This window comes from Mesoplodon densirostris, chromosome 16 (assembly GCF_025265405.1).
Source record: "Mesoplodon densirostris isolate mMesDen1 chromosome 16, mMesDen1 primary haplotype, whole genome shotgun sequence".
Classification (NCBI taxonomy): domain Eukaryota; kingdom Metazoa; phylum Chordata; class Mammalia; order Artiodactyla; family Ziphiidae; genus Mesoplodon; species Mesoplodon densirostris.
Genome location: NC_082676.1, coordinates 45241972 through 45258943, shown reverse-complemented (window position 1 = coordinate 45258943; position 16972 = coordinate 45241972). Strand labels below are relative to the sequence as shown.

Here is a 16972-nt window from a genome sequence, read left to right as displayed (position 1 = left end):
ATTTGTACGGCATGCCAAAGGGGAATGGGGGTTCAAAGGGGACATTTAGTCCTTGCTGTGGTCCCTATGTGGATGAACAAAGCCCTGTTGTGGCCAGGACACCCATCCCCAATAGTCCTGTGTCCCAGCTCAGGGGGGGATCACCTGCTAAGTTGGCCATCGGGAACCCATTTCCAAGTCCCCCCTTGATAGGGCTTGACAGATCGAGGCCAGACCCAGGTGGAAGCCACAGACAGGGTTCAAGAGGCGGCCATGCCGTGCAGGGAAGGCTCTGAGTTAGAAGGGGGGGACTTGCATCTTGACTCGGGATCTGTCCCTCAGCAAGCCCAGCTCCTGCTCTCAGCCTGTTTCCTCGCTTGTAAACTAGGGTCAGGGCCTATTGCTTTGATTCTAAGCTTTCTTCTTACAAAAGGACCCCTTATTTTGATCCCTTGGGCTTACAGTTTGAAAGATGTCATGTAAGTGCTGGTTGCTTCATTTTCCCCACAAGCAAGCAGCAGTGTCAGGACAGGTGCGTACAAGCTGGTGGTGTGGTTGACCAGCAAAGGCAGATTTGGGGTAAACAGAATGACCGAGGCTCCAGGCTAGAGCCCTGAGCAGCTTCGACCTACCAGCTGGAAAACAGAGCAGGCTCCCAACCAACATCAGCACAGGATGGCTCCCACCCGCAAAGGCCTCTTCCTGTCTGTGGTCTAGGGCATTCAGAGGCATCTCCCCAGCCCGCCCCTGCCATGGGTCAAGCTCATCAAGGCTATGGAGAGGGAAGCTCAAGCGCAGGTCAGTTCAGCAGACCCAGCATCTGGTGACCAGTCACTGGAGTCTGAGAGGTACCAGAAAATAAAGCCATTTTATTAGTATTTTCTTATCTGCCATTGTGGCCTGGGGAGTGGGAGTGGAAGGGAGGGAGGCCATGCCATTGGCCTCAGCCGGTGGTCCTCTACTTGGCCTGGACTGTCTCCTCCAGCCTATCCAGGCGCTTCTGTAGCTCCTGTACCGTAGCCTGGAGCTTCTTCATCTCTTCCTCCAACCGGGATACAGCATCCTGGGGGATCCAGGGCTGCATCAGGCCCAGCTCCTCCCTGGCCACTAGGCCTCCTCCCAAGAGCCCCAGGGCTTGGGCCCTTCTGTCTCTCAGCCAGAGAGCTGCAGGCCTATAAGCCTGAAACCTGTTTTCTGAGGCCTCAGGATTATCCACTCCCAGCCCCCACAGGATCCCCAACATTGTGAGTTTGGGCTGCCCCAAATGCCAGCCTCTTTCCACTTGGGTCAATGACCACATCAGTAGCAGCCCCTGCCCTACCCCATCTTCCTGTCCTGATTCCTGGGCTCCCATCTGCCTCTCACCGAACTGGGAGCGCCACTGGCCTCAGGTGCCATCCTCTTGCGCCCAGTGTCCAGGCCCCGGTTGATCCTCAGCTCCCGGCTCTTTGGAGGCACGTAGCCATCCTTGAGGGAAATGAGGAGGGGCCCGGCATCCCGACCCCCTAGCCACTCCTCAGCTGTGAGGGCAGCATCAGGCCCTGCAGTGGGCGGGTACAGGTCCTCCTGGAACAGGTCCGACTGTGGGGCAAGGCCAAGGCTGGTTAAGAAAGTGCTTGGGCCACACCACCACCCGCCACTCCGAGGGCCCGGGGAGGGACACGGGAGCATCACCTTTCTAGGCACCGTCATGGCGATGGGCTCACACCTCCGCTCGTGCAGCTTGTAGAATCTGTGGAAACAGGAAGGCGATCAGCACCCACAGCATGGCTGGGCTGGGACTGAAGCTCGTTGTGCGGTCGGCACTGCCCAAGGTGCATACTCAGGTCAGGGGCAGGGGCGGTTACCTGGCAATCTCACACTTGTTCACCTCCAGACCACGTTTGGGCATGTAGCCCATGCCACGCTGGGACTCCTTGGAACTGAACATGGAGAGATAGTGCAGGAATGGGGCCTCGGAAGTGATCTCAAAGTACCGGATAGAGCTATCACCCTGCAGGTGGTGGATGCAAGGGAGGATCAGCACTGGCAGATGCCTCCAGCTGTGGTCCTTTCCCAGTCCCCCTGCCCACCTCGCTCCCCCGACCCCCTGCCCAACTGGGCCACCTTGCCACAGAGGTAGACAATGTTGGTGTCAGGGTCAAAGAAGGGCAGCAGGACACCGCTGCTCGTGTCCAGTTCCTGCAGGGACAGCGGCTCCTCCAGGTGCTTCTGTAGAGACGGGCAGGGGGTTATAATGAGCTGGGCCACGTCAGGCCCAGGTGTGGTCCAGTGATGGAGGAGTGGGGTGGGGGGCTCATAGACCAGCGGAAAACCCCATCTCGCCGTGGGTAAACTGAGGCCATGGCCTTCCAGCCAGACACTTGGCAGGGCTGGGACTAAGCCTGTTCCCCACCGGGCACTCACCGTGTCCCACAGCGCCACCTGCCGCTCACTCATGCGGCTGAAACCTGTGGTCAGGATCTTTCCATCTGACACAAACACGGCACGCACAGGCCGGGTCCCCTCGTGGGGACGTTCCTTCTCCTGGAAGGAAAGGGAGGGGACCGGTCAGCCATCCGCACGCACCCCCTAAGGGCCAGGCCTCAGCTGGGAGTGGGTAGCATCTAGGGGCCTGGTTGGTGGTGGGTAGGAGGGGCAAAGCTCTCAGGGTCAAGGGTCAAGGCAACTCACAGCTACAATGGTGCCTTTGCGGGGCTCAATGATGCGGAATCGCTTGTCGCGGCAGGAGGTACAGATGAGAGCGCCATCTCGGCTCCAGTCCACGCTGTAGATTGTGTCCGGGTGCACGTCCGAGCCCAGCGTCAGCATGGCCGCCCCCGTGCCCACGTCCCACACCAGGATCACGTTGTCGCAACCTGGGCGATGCCCCCAGTGTCAGAAGCCATGAGCCTCCCACCCTCGCTGTCAGGGGACCAGCCCTCCCTGCTTCTCCCCCGCACGGGCACCTGCACTGAGCAGCACATTCTGGGCTGTGGGGTGCCAGGCCACAATGCCCACGCGCTTGGTGTGGCCCTCCAGGGTGACGACAGGCTCCCGCAGGGGCAGCATTAGGCCCCCATCAGGGATCTCCCACACCTGCAGAGAAGCGGTGAGTGAGTCTTGGGGGCTCCAAACGTCAGCTCCAGTGCTGGAGCCCCCTCCTGGCCCGTGTGTCCCCACACTCACCATGACTGTGCAGTCCTCGGAGCCACTGGCAATGACGTTATCATTGTGCGGGCACCAGGCGATGTCCAGCACCGGGGCCGTGTGGCCACAGACCATAGGCACGTTCTTGTCCACACGTCCAGTCTAGAGGACACAGCGGGGCCTCTGAGGGAGGTGCTTTTGCCCTCCAAACCCAATCCAACCTCCCCACTCCCCTCCACGAGGCACAGAGAGAAAAGCTGTGAGGTCCCTGGGAGGCAGAGTGGGGCCTGGGGTGGGAGGGTTTGGGCCTCTGCCCCAGCCCCACAGTTGTCTGGGCAACTCAGTAGCACAGGATGGGCGCACGGGGCTGGTCCTGCCTTGCTGTCAGAGCCTTGCCAAGTTCCTGCCATCTCTAGCTCAGTTTCTCATCCATGCCCCGTGGCCTGGTACTCCCACCCCAGCTTCCCCAGGTGAGGCCCCCATGGGAAGACAGGCCAGGGCCCTGGGCATGGGACGGGCTGGCGGGGGCTAGTTATACTGGGGCTGGAGTTCCCCAGGGAAGTGTGTGTGAATGATGGGGCTGTAGGGATGGGTCCTTCCAAAAGGACAGGGATGGGGAAGTCTGCCATAACCGGACCCCCAGCAGGAGCAGAGGTTTGGAAATGGGCTCTTCCGGGGACAGCTGCTGCAGCAGGGCTTCCTGTGTGAAGAGCAGGCCCAGCTCTCACCCCGACAACCACTTCCTCTTCTCTTGTTTCCATCGGCCCTTTTAAGGTAACAACTGAGGGCCTGTCTCCCCTTCCTGTCTCACCACCCAAGAGCACAGGAGTGTGCTGGGGGTGGGGTCAGCAGACAACAGGGCTGGGGAGGCGAGATCTGACGGGGCCCAGGTTGGGGGAGCGGAGAGGGTCTCTTACATCACCCCTGCCTGTGAGCTGGGAGCCAGAGCTTGCTGTGTTCCCAAGGGCTCCGAAAGGTCCCTCCAAACCCTAAGAGCACTGCTGGGCTTGCCCAGACTCCATCCCAGCCCTCTTCATGCTCCCGAGGGGAGAAAGGTCCAGGCTGAGAATTGGGAGGCCTGGCCCTGGGTCTGCAGGACTCACTGTACGTCCCTTCCCATGTCATCCCCCCTGAGCTTTAGCTTCCATGCGACCACTGCATGTAGGAGCTGAAGGAAGCATAAGGTTCATCTGGCTCAGCTCAATTTTACAGACGACAACACTGCGGCCCGGGAAGGCTTGGGGATAGTCAATCACCTCATCAGGAACCCCAGGGGGCCACTAGATGACCAGAGGCCCCCCCAGGGCTCCAGGGGCTCACCTTGCCCAGGGGCAGCACCAGGAAGGCCCCTCCCCCACTGGCCTCACAGATCAGGGCCACGAACTTGGGGTTGACAGAGCAGAAGCCACTGTCCCAGGTGTTCTGTGAGACGCGCACGTCCTCATAGCACTGGTCAGCCTTGGCCGGCTGTCCAAACACGTGGCGGAACTTGCTGGAACGGACCACCTGCCGGCTCATCCTGGAAGGCACACAGGTGGAGGGCTTTTCTCCCTTCAGGTCAACTCTGACCTTACAGTGGCCCCCATCTCCCCCAGGACACTCCTCAGCCTGGCAGTCATGGTCTCAGCTAACTTCCCCAGCATGTCTCCCCGGCCCCTTGACGCTCTCCTCTGTAACTGACATCCTGCTACGCTCACACTCGCCTTGCCCACACCTCCTCACCCCTGGCTAACCTGCAAGGCCCACCTTCTCAACTCTCCCCAGGCCTAGCTTCTGTACCCTCAGCCTCCCCAGCAGAGCCTGATGTGGGGTAGCACCTAGTGCCGATTTGACCACAGAATGGCTGATGGACACAGAGACCTTCCTCTCTGACAGGTCACACTCCGGGGCCTCAGTGCAACAGCTTGGAGGGTGGGTTCTCTCAGCCTCCGTGTCCAGACCTCACACCCTCACACCCACATAAGAAGCTGCCTAAAGGCAGGGGCCCTCCCTGCCTCCAGGCCCAGGGCTGGACATGCTGAGGGAAGAGGCGTGTGGGTTTGCCTGGGAGGGCAAACCTCAGTGGCAGGAGGGCTTCCCCAGCAGGTCTCTGGGCACCAGAAACAAGCGGATGGCTAGGGTCCCAGCATCTCCTCCTCCATGCACCTCTGCTTAAGCAGGTGCTCTTTAGTGCCTTCTCCAGCCCCATTGGAGCTGTCCACAGGAAGGCAGAGGCCAGCGCTCACTTCTTGGAGATCCAGCTAGGATGGTTTTCCCCCCAGGCTGGGTGACAGCGAAGCCAAGGGGCCTGCCTCTGTCTCCCCAGGCTCCAGGCCGCCATCCTGGCACCCAACAGCATCGCCTTCCAGCTCACCGTGGGGGCCCCCCCAGGGCCTCTCCTCCACGGCCCCAGCTTCACCCTTTTGCCCCCCCTTCAGGCCTAGCCCTTCTCACTGGGGGCTCCAGCCAGCCTCGCCCATCCCATGACTCTCCAGGAGGCTCTGGGGTCCACCCGCCCGGAAAGCACGTGAGGAGCTTGCGTGAGGAGAAGCAGTCTGGGGGCAGGGGATCCATCCCAGGTGGGAAGCCTGGGTCTGGGGAGAGGGGAGCCGCAAATCGGAGGTTGAGAGACAGGAAGCCATCGTCCCACCCCACCTCCTTCCCCACCGCAGGTACCAGGCCCGGAAACCACGGAAAGGGGAACTTGGTCTTTTCTTGTTTTGCTCTCAACCCCTTCCTGCCTCCAAGCTCAGGGCAGCTGCTGGGCTCACCCCACCCTGCCCCCGACTGCCACCCCAAAGACTCCCATTCTGGGGAGAGTCCGGTCGGCGCGTGTCCTGACCCCCCGGGCTTCCCCACCTCCATCTTGGCTGCGGTGGTCCCTCACCCTCGCCCGCTCCCGGAGCTCTCAGACACGCAGACGGACCCTCCTCCGCGCACCCACACCCCAGGCGAGTCCTGCCACGCGGGGCGTCAACGGGCTCTGTCCCCGCCTCCGAGCCAGCTCGCTCTGACAGTCTGTCGGCCCCCGCAGAGGGCTTCTGCCAGGCTCCCGCCTGCCCCACAGGTGGCCCAGGGCAGCGATGCCGAGTCCCGTCCCCGGGCTCCAGCCTTACCTGCTGCTGAGAGATGAGTGACCCCCCAGACGGAGGAAGGAGAGGAGGAGGAGGAGGAGGAGGAAGCAGCTGGAGGAGCCTGCGACTGCCGGCTGAGGATGCTCTTGTCAAGACAATGAATGAGAAGCGGCGGCGCCCGCCTCCTTAGGGGTGGCAGCGCCCCTTTGGGCGGAGCTCTTAAAGCGGAGAGCCCTTCCCTCCGCAGAGGCGCCGCCTCGCCCCACCAGCCCGCAGCCTCCCCTCCCCTCCCCTCCCTCCGCGGAGAAGCTCAGCGCCTTAGCTGCCAATTCCAAACCAAAACAGATGCTGCTGGCCAGTCGCTGACAATCTGATCTGCACTTTTTAATGTCAAAATGTAAAAAATACCCGTTCCTTCCTCCCTCCTTCAGCCCACCCCCAGCCTACTCGCCATCCTTCGCCTGGCATTCATAAAAGGGCCCATCAGTCCTCCCAGCGGGCCTTGGTACAGCCCCCCCGCCCCCCTCCCCGCCCCAGCTAAGGCTATGCTGCCATCTCTTCCCCCACCGACGACGCTCAGGGAACAGGAAGGCGGGGGAACAAGGAGGAGGGAGAACCCTGCACCCACCTGCGCCCAGGAAGCCTGGGGCCTCTCCAGGCTCCTACATTTACAAGCAGGTGGCCTTGGGAGAGTCACTTAACTTCTCTGGGTCTGTCCTCACCTAGGAGCACCTCTGCCTGCCTCACAGGGGCGAATGAAATAATTTGGTGTTATGGAGAGCCTGTTTGCGCAGGGGCTACGGAAATGAAAAAGTCAGAGTCGAGTTCCTGCCCCAAAGAGCTCTCAGTCTACTGAAAGGAGAGGCACAAATAACAGCTCCAAGAGCTAAGTAGAGGCCGAAGCCCAGACTTCAGACTCAAGAGGAAGGAGTTCGTTCCCATCCTTGGCATCAGAGTCTCGGAGGTAGCAATGTGGAAAGGTCCGCTCTAGAATCAGACTGCTTTATGAGCTTGACTCCCAGCCGTCACACCTACTGAGTGACGTTGGGCAGGTTCCTTAACCTCTGTCTGCCTCAGTTTCTCTTTCTGTAACAGCGTCATACCTACCTCCTGACTTTATTGGAACGGAAAGCCTTCTGCACCTCATCCAAAGTGTAGCAAGCACTTAATAAATGTTACCTCTCACCACTGTTACTGTTTAGAGTATTGGGACTGAACCTGAAAGGATGAGAAGGGGCCAACAGGCATGACCGGAGGAGGTCTTGTCAGCAGAGGGACAGCCTGAGCAAAGTCCCAGCGATGTGATCCTTCAGCCCCTGGTTCAAATCCTGCCTCCACCACGGCTTGGCTGCGTGATCTTAGGCAAGAGGTTTAAACCTCAGTTTCTTCATCTGTAAATGGAGGCTAAATATGATTTGTCCTGTCCAGCTCACAGTTACGAGGCTCGAGTGGTTATAAAAGTGTCCTCCACACTTTTATTCCACTCAAGCATTCAGCTGTAAGAACCTCTGTGTTGTATTTCACCTGAGAGCCTGCTACTGGACTGGACTGGACGAGGATGGGCAGGGATTGTGTTGTATAGTCTCCAGCGGAAATGATGAGAATAACGGCTGGGATTTACTGAGCGCCTACTGTGTGCTGGGCACTGCTCTAACACTATAAATACGCTGCACTCACTTAATCCTCACAACACACCCAGGGAGCAGGTACCACCTCCAATGTAAAGAGAGGAAACTGAGGCACCCATGACCTTCAGTCCTGGGACATCTCATTTCCAGGCAGAGGACAAGCACGTTGTGAGGGGCCTGAAAACCATGCCCCCTGAGGCAGAGCCTGACAGGCATGGAGAGGGAAAGGTGGGGATGCGCAAAGGCTGCTTTCTCATTCCAGCTGGTCTGCTGTGGGGCGGGGGGCACAGACGCGAGGCTGGTAGCGGAGGTTGTGAGGCAGCAGCTGTCCCGGCAAAACGAGAGTGAGCGTTAGTTCAGTAGTGGGTGCTGAAGGCTCTTCAGGTGATTAAGATGAGGCTGGTCCTTCCTGTGAGGGGTGTTGGGAGGGTGTTCCTGCCAGATGCCACTGGACCAGCATCTTACCATCCCCTCTTTACTGGAGGCTGCATCTGGGTTTTCCTTGAAGAAACCAACCTTTAGGCACTGGCAATCCTTGAAGTTTGAGAGGGTGTCCAGGGTAGGCACACGGTCCACATTTCCCCAGTCACAGCTACCTTTTATGATTGGTTCAGGGGTGGACACTTAAATCAAGTCTATGCATGCAGAAGCAGATTCACTGGAGCTGCTAGGAAAAAGAGCCCTCTTTCCACTGGGGGTTAGTAAGCTAAAAGGCTGTAAGCCCAGGACTACTAGTGACCATCTTGACACCATGTAGGAAAAGCCAGCCAGAATGAGCCCACACAGAGGACTGCAGACACAAGATATGAAGACAGACATATTCTTGACATCTTTTGAGTATCTGGATCAAGCTGTGCCTGAGTCCCTTAACCTTTCATAAGTTCCTTTTTCCACATAAGTCAGTACGTTTTAGTTGGATTTCTGGCATTTACAGTTGAAAGGGTTCTGACTGGTACACCCACCATGGAGGGAGACAGGACCGGAGGCCCTTCCAAGGTGTCAGATACACACAGTAAAGAGGGACTGAAATGCTGAGCACGGGATAAAGTTCAAACTCCTTAGCAAGGCTCACAAGACCTCCTCTGGTCTGTCCTGCCCTAAAGGTCTGTAGAGCATGATGGAGTCAGCCCCAGAGAACCTTTCCTTCATGGTTCTCCTGCTGCCCCAGTGCAGTGATGTTTCCTCACCTGTAAAGGTGCACAGCACTGCTCACTTACACTAGAGTGTGTACCCGTCACCCAGCTTCAACAAGTACCAACACATGGCCAATACTCGTTCATTCCTTCTTCCACATTATTTTCTTGGCATCTATTAAAAAAAATCCAAGACATCATAGCATTTCAACTTAAATACTTCTGCATTTATTTCCAACAGATAAAGACTTTTAAACTCTTAGAGTTTTTAATAAAATTGCATTAACTTTATAGATTAATTTGAGAAGGATATTAAGACTTCCATCCATGATTATAGTGTATTTCTCCATATATTTATGTCTTCTTTTATGTCCCTTAATATTATTTTATAATTTTCTCTATAAAGGTCGAGTATGTCATTAAATTTCTCCCCCCAACAGGTGTATTATAGTTTTGTGGCTATTTTGAATGGATTCTTCTCATTCTAGTTGTAACCTTATTTTATTTCCTTTCAAAAATCAACTTTATTTACATACAATAAAATACATCTTTATTCCCATACAATATAACACACTCAGTTTAAGTGCATGGTTCAATTAGTTTTGACAAATGTATATACCCAAGTAATTACCACCATAGTAAAGATATAAAATATTTCCATCACTCCTAAAAGTTCACACCCTTCTACAATCAATTTCCACCCTCAGACCCCAGCAACCACTGATCTGCTTTCTGTCAGTATAGATTAGTTTTGCCTGCTCTAGAATGTTCCATACAAATGAAATCATACAGTATGGGTCTGTCTTTTTTCATTCAGCATAACGTTTTGAAATTAATCCATGTTATTGTATGTCAGATAAGGATTTTTATTTTACCCAAGCACAATACCACTATGTAATACATAATTATATCTAAAATGTTTAGCAATAATTTCTTTTTTTTTAATTTTTTAAAATTTATTTATTTATTTTTTTGGCTGCATTGTGTCTTTGTTGCTGCACGGGGGCCTCCTCTAGTTGCGGCGAGCAGGGGCCACTCTTCGTTGTGGTGCGCGGGCTTCTCACAGTGGTGGCTTCTCTTGTTGCAGAGCACGGGCTCCAGGCGTGGGGGCTTCAGTAGTTGTGGCGCATGGGCCCAGTTGCTTCGCATTATGTGGGATCTTCCCCGACCAGGGCTCAAACCCGTGTCCCCTGCATTGGCAGGCGGATTCCCAGCCACTGCGCCAACAGGGAAGCTCTCTCATTTTTTAAAAAATATTTATTTATTTATTTTATTTTTGGCTGCGTTGGGTCTTAGTTGCGGCACGCGGGATCTTCCTTGCGGCATGCGGGATCTTTCGTTGCGGTGCGCGGGCTTCTCTCTAGTTGCGGTGTGCGTGCTCAGTATTTGCGGTGTGTGGGCTTAGTTACCCTGTGACATGTGGGATCTAGTTCCCCACCTAGGTAACGAACCCACGTTCCCTGCACTGGAGGGCGGATTCTTAACCACTGGACCACCAGGGAAGTCCCTAGCAATAATTTCTTAACATCATCTAATTCCCAATTTATGTTCAAATCTCCATGATTACCTAAAGAAAGAAAAGAAAAAGAAAAAAAGAACCCAGAAGTGACTCTTAACATCACCAAAAGTAGGACACCCAGATATTACGTGCCTCCCATAAAATGATATAATAATTATGTAGTGTCACCTTTGCAGTATTCTTGCCAAAATCATCACCATCATCATCATCATCATCACCAGCCAGAATCTAATGGAGCCTCTAGATCTAGCTATTAGTTTATAGGAAATAAAAAGGATAGAAGACCAGGTTAAACAACACCAGGAGGAAGCAATTACCTAAACCTATAATGTAGAAAATTTTATAGGATAAATGATCTGGCTTCAACAAATGAATGGCATTAAAAGGAGGGGAAATATATTAAAAGAGTCTTAAGAAACATATCAACTAACTGTAACATGTGAACTTTCTTTGGATCCTGATTCAAACAAATCAACTGTAAAAGGAGATTTTTTTTGTTTTTGTTTTTTAAGCATGAGTTTTAAAGCAGGGAGACCCTGGTTTGTTTATTTATTTATTTATTTATTTTTGGTTGCATTGGGTCTTCGTTGCTGCGCGTGGGCTTTCTCTAGTTGCAGCGAGCGGGGGCTATTCTTTGTCGCAGTGCTCAGGCTTCTCATTGTGGTGGCTTCTTTTGTTGCAGAGCAGGAGCTGTAGGTGCACAGACTTCAGTAGTTGTGGCACGTGGGCTCAGTAGTTGTGGCTTGCCAGCTCTAGAGCTCAGGCTCAGTAGTTGTGGCACATGGGCTTAGTTGCTCTGTGGCATGTGGGATCTTCCTGGACCAGGGCTCAAACCCATGTCCCCTGCATTGGCAGGTGGATTCTTAACCACTGTGCCACCAGGGAAGTCACTAAAAGTATATTTTTAAAAATTAGGTTCTGTCACTTAAAACCAAGAGTCCTGAATGCTCCAAGCAGCACTAGGTCCTTGGTGCTGCACCAACATTCCATCACTGAAGAGTCTCAAGAGCTCTGTGAGATGTTTTATTGTCCTTCTTTTACAGATGACCAAAATGAGGCTCACAGGCAGTAAATGACCTACGCACAGTCACACAAACTGGGATCCAAATACAAGTCTGCCTGACCCTTGAAACCCATGAGTCCGTTCAAGGTTTCCAGTTGTTTTGCCGAAAGCCTGCTTTCGGTTTTAAGGTTCGTTGGATTTGTTGACAAAATAACCACTCGTTTCACACAAATAAACAGCTTTAATCAATTCTTTAATGAAAGGTAATTTAACTTAATTTTAATATACAATCTTTAGAAGGAAAGGAACAAGAATATTAGAGAAACATAATAGGGTATATACATCACCAAATTGGGCCGACACCGACTTCCAGATCCAAATAACAGCAGTCTGGAGCCCTAGTTGGGAAGGGTCCTGGGCGGTTCGTACACCCCACGGGTGAGACTTCAGATTGGAGTTCTGGGGGCTTCCGTTTATAATTCCAGGCCGCAAACTGATATGATCAGTTTGTGTGCAAAAATGCAGCTCTGAGTTTACTTTAATAATGCTGTTGGCTGGGCTTCCCTGGTGGTGCAGTGGTTGAGAGTCCGCCTGCCAATGCAGGGGACACGGGTTTGTGCCCCGGTCCGGGAAGATCCCACATGCCACGGAGCGGCTGGGCCCGTGAGCCATGGCCGCTGGGCCTGCGCGTCCGGAGCCTGTGCTCCGCAACGGGAGAAGCCACAACAGTGAGAGGCCCACGTACCGCAAAATAAATAAATAAATAAATAAATAATGCTGTTGGTTTCACCATGTGGGTCACAAGATTTTCCAGACCCTGGGGGACTGGCCAGGTCCCCAGGGCTCAAGAAATTCCAAGACCCACTCCCTTTCTTATCGTAAGCGTTGCTTGACTTGCTAGCAGCAATTGTTGCATGTGCAAGCAGGCCCTCAATCCAGGCAGGGTCACAGGTCGGTCAGAGGCCTGCTTCTGCCTCTGAAGCCTGAACAAGACTACTTTATTAATTTTCCCAACACTTGTCGACCTCTCGAAGCAGAGGAGGGCACAAAAGCCAAGAGCAGTGGGATCTGGAGGGCGAACCAGGATTGAAGCATGGTCTGTAGATGGTGGTGGAATGGGTGAATGAAATTACACTTATACTGGGTCTTGAATAAGAGTTTGCCAAGCAGAGAAGAGAGAGGAAGAAAAAGCAAGGAAGGGACAATGACGTTTTAAGGGAATGGTGAGCTCTTCACCATGGCTGGAGCTCAGGTGCTTGGGATGAAGGGGAAAGTGGTGAAGCTGGGAAAATCCCCAGGAGGCAGCTCATGAGGAACCTCAAGCTGTGTCTTCTCAAGGAGTTTGCTGCTTATGCAAGTCTCTAAGTAAAGAAGTGACAGGGCTTCCCTGGTGGCGCAGTGGTTGGGAGTCCGCCTGCCGGTGCAGGGGACACGGGTTCGTGCCCCGGTCTGGGAGGATCCCGCATGCCGCGGGGCGGCTGGGCCCGTGAGCCATGGCCGTTGAGCCTGTGCGTCCGGAGCCTGTGCTCCACAGCGGGGGAGGCCACAACAGTGGGAGGCCCATGTAACGCAAAAAAAAAAAAAAAAAAAGAAGTGACAGGGTCTCATTTGCAAGAAGTTACTCTGACAGCTGGGACCCTGCCCCTGTGGCCCCCAGGCCTTCTCACAGTTGTGGTCCTCCATCCACCTTCAGGCTCCGCCCTGACCCACATTCAGGAACCATCCCGGCCTTAAGCAGGAGGCACATAAACATGCCTTGTCCACAGGCTCAGGTCTAAGCCAACCTTGCTGGCCACTTCTCGCCAGCCACCTACTCAGGCTGCCTTCCTTACCTTTATGAGATGATCACTGCTCCTATTTTATGGAGAAAAGAGGCAAGAATTCTTTCAACCCCTTTACTCCCAACAGCAACAAAATCTCCAACTCCTAGAAACAACCATAGACTGTTGTTACAGAGGAGGTGTCCTCCTAGGGCCCAAGGCTGATGCCTCCCTCTTGGGCCACATTCCTTCCCACTTCCTCAGTGACCTCACTCCATCGTTTAACCCCTTTCTCCTGTACTACCAAGTTCTCCTCTCCACAGACCCTCTCTCTTCAGTATCTAAAAACAAGCTGAGGTCCCCTGTGTCTTTGGGGGAACCTCTCTCAACTTGGCAACCTCAAACCACTTCCCTATCTCTGTCTTACCGTTCACAATCAAGTTTCTTGAAAGAGTTGTTTACACTTATTGTCTTCACTTCCTCATTTCCTACTTAGTCTCATGAGTCTGCCTTCTGTTCCCACCTTTCTGCACAGACGTGCCCTTGCCTCAGCCACCAGTGATCTCCTGATCATTACATCAAATGAGCACGTTCTGGTGATCATCTGATGCTACCTACCACTCCCTTCCTCTAGAATCTTTCCTTTCTTTTGTGTCTGGGCCCCACCATCTCCTGGTTCCCTTCTTTGCTCTGCAGTTTTCTCTCAGTCCCCTGCAGGGTGTCTCTCCCTTTGCTTAACACACTGTCTGTATGATGCTCCCCAGGACACCACCTCTTCCAATGCACCCAATCTCCCTACACCATCTCTTCCACATCCGCAAGTTCAAACTTTGACAGTCCCCAGTCTGTCTCTGTGGCTCAGTCCTACTGCCTATGCTCCCTAGTTCTGACTACCAACTCCATGGCTCGACCGGCATGTCCCATTAGGACCTCAGGGAGAGCCTCACAAGAGGAGAAAGTCTTGACCTTGAATCTCTCCCTTTCTCTCCATGCCCACCACCACCGCCTGAGCTGTGCTGCTTGGACCGTTGTGCTAGCTCCCCGACCAATCGCCTTCTTCTGATTCATCTTCTACCAGGGACTGGTTTCGTGGAAGACAATTTTTCCACGGACCGGGGCAGGAAGGGATGGTTTCGGGATGATTCAAGCACATTACATTTATTGTGCACTTTATTTCTATTATTTTAATTATTGTAATACATAATAAAATAATTATACAACTCACCATAATGCTGACAGGAGGCGGAGCTTAGGCAGTAATGTGAGCGATGGGGAGCGGCTGTAAATACAGATGAAGCTTCACTCGCTTGCCCTCCGCTCACCTCCTGCTGTGAGGCCCGGTTCCTAACAGGCTATGGACTGGTACCAGTCCGTGGCCCAGGGGTTGGGGACCCCTGTTCAATAGCATCACTAGAGTCACCTCCCCAGTCATACTATGCCTACCTTACAAAACGCTACCAGCTCCTGAACATTTCTGGGAAAAAACTGAAACTTCCTCAGCATGGCATCAAAAGCCCTTCATGATCTTCCCCCATCCACCCTTCTGGCCTTGCTGTTCATCATCACCCAAGCTCAACATGCTCCCTCATTCCTCTGGTCCAGAGGCTGGGCCCTCAGATGTCTACAAGGGAAGGAGTGGAGGTGGGTGTTCCATTTAACTGTACGGAGTAAACCATTCCAAAACTTTGCAACTTAAAATGACAACTGCTTTATTAGCTCTCATTATTTTAGGGTTTGGAAAGGGAGTGTCCCGAGAGAATGCTCCAAGAGGATAGGCCTGTGATTTGCATAGGGTTACTTCCACCACATTCTATTAGTTAAGCAGTTATAGGACCAGCCCAGATCCCAGGAGAGGGAAAATTAACTCCTCCTTTTGATGCAGAGAGTTACAAAGAATTTGCAGCCATCTTTTTTTTTTTTTTTTTTTTTTTTTTTTTTTGCGGTACGCGGGCCTCTCACTGTTGTGGCCTCTCCCATTGCGGAGCACAGGCTCCGGATGCGCAAGCTCAGCGGCCATGGCTCATGGGCCCAGCCGCTCCGCGGCATGTGGGATCTTCCCGGACCGGGGCACGAACCCGTGTCCCCTGCATCGGTAGGTGGACTCTCAACCACTGGGCCACCAGGGAAGCCCCTGTTTTTCACTTTCTTGATGGTAGTTTTTGTCTTTCTAGGACTTGTCCATTCCATCTAAGCTATCTAATTTATTGGCATATAATTGTTCATAGTATTCCTTTATAATCCTTTTTATTTATGTAGTTGGTAGTAATGTCCCCTAAGGTATCTAATGAGAAATTGGCTTCAATTAAATGGAAGCTGAAATAAATCATTTGAACCTAAAATAACTTTTGAGGGGGTCAGATACTATGTTTTAAGTCTCTTTCATTTTGCTGACAAGAAAAGCTACCTGCAAAAAATTGAATCCAGAAATTAACTAATCGGGTTAAGAAAAACTTTACATGTGGCTTGTCCAGAAAAGGCAAATCCATAGAACAAAAATTGGATTAATGGTTGCCAGGGACATGGGGTCTGGGCAGGGGATGGAGAGTAACTCCTTATGAGTATAGATTTTTTTTTTTCTTGGAGATGAAAATGTTCTGGAATTAGTGGTGATTGATGCACAACTTTGTGAATATACTAAGGACTAAAACCACTGAAATGCATACTTTAAAAAGGTAAACTTTATATAATATATAGTATATTTCAAGAATGCTGTTTTTTTAAAAAAGATTATATGTGGTCTTACTCTAATTTTCCTAAAGTTAAGGAATTAAATGCTGTATTTTTCTTCCATTCAATGAAAAGAGATAAGGGCTTTTTGCTGGGCAAAAAAATAACTTATTTTATTGTCCTTCTAAAATATAAACCTTTTTTTAAACAAGAATTGTGAAATATATTTTAATAATTATGAGAAATTATTAATCACAGTTAGTGTAGGAGTTTAATGATATTTCATTAATTTTACTCCTTCATCATTTCAGATGATCCTGATTTACCATGACATTTGTGAGATTTCCCATTCAAAATTTCTTTTGTTCCTTCAAACTGTAAAAAGCTGATACAGCTTTTAGTTTTTGAGATAGTCAACACAATTTTCTATCTTCCTTCTGCAGAAGTTAAAAAAAAACAAGTTTAATTAAAACAACAAAAACAGTACCTATGACATTTTCTAGACCTAAACATATCTTAGAACTTTGCTAATATTTCACAACTACTGCATGGTACTATTTTGTATTGGCCTTGCCAACATTCCTAAAACTGGTTTTCTCCTGAAGTTTCTATCTCAAAGACTCAACTAAGAAAACAGAGTGTGTTCCCTGAGTCTGGCCTCGACCATCTGAGGACCTGGATGTGGACTAACATCAGCTCACCTCCCCCTCAGGGTCAGACAATGACAAGGAGTATGAGAAGTGGGGCCTTGGCATCTACCTGAGTCTGAAGGGTCCATCACAAAACATTCAGGTGGTAATCCTGCTCCTTGGCATTTGAAGCACCTCTTTTAATGTTCAGCCACAGAATATTAAAGAATTACATATTTAATGTTTTCATAATTAAGCATTTTAATCTCAGTAGTAATACATGCTAATTGTATATTAAATCCCAAAAGATACATAAAGAAAAAGTCATTTCAACACTAACCCTCCATTCCCATTGCCCTCAGGTAAACTATGTCAACAGTTTGATGTGTTTTCCTGCACACCTGGCAAAGAATATGCTAAGTGTGGCTATTTCCCAGAGAGCCAAAGAAAGTCTTGGATAACATAAGCATGC

General features: G+C 51.7%; 1 protein-coding gene across 1 annotated transcript; it reads right to left on the bottom strand.

The window, feature by feature from the left end:
* Window positions 1–828: 828 nt before the first annotated feature.
* On the bottom strand, window positions 829–6361 carry CORO1A (coronin 1A). Its single transcript, XM_060120278.1, has 11 exons — window positions 6204–6361; window positions 4429–4627; window positions 3148–3270; window positions 2928–3057; window positions 2653–2837; window positions 2386–2505; window positions 2086–2190; window positions 1827–1972; window positions 1654–1711; window positions 1345–1560; window positions 829–1042 (listed from the first exon to the last, which is right to left on the bottom strand). Exons 2-11 carry the CDS (start codon window positions 4624–4626, stop codon window positions 938–940), a joined length of 1386 nt encoding a protein of 461 aa, XP_059976261.1. The 5' UTR covers window position 4627; window positions 6204–6361; the 3' UTR covers window positions 829–937.
* Between the last annotated feature and the right edge of the window lie 10611 nt (window positions 6362–16972).

Excerpts from the sequence above, each read along its gene's own strand:
- CORO1A (XM_060120278.1), bottom strand. The coding sequence starts at position 4,626 with ATGAGCCGGCAGGTGGTCCGTTCCAGCAAGTTCCGCCACGTGTTTGGA. Across the intron at positions 3,271-4,428 it reads TGGTGCTGCCCCTGGGCAAG|ACTGGACGTGTGGACAAGAA; the intron begins GTGAGCCCCTGG and ends TGTGTCCTCTAG. Across the intron at positions 3,058-3,147 it reads CCGAGGACTGCACAGTCATG|GTGTGGGAGATCCCTGATGG; the intron begins GTGAGTGTGGGG and ends GCTTCTCTGCAG.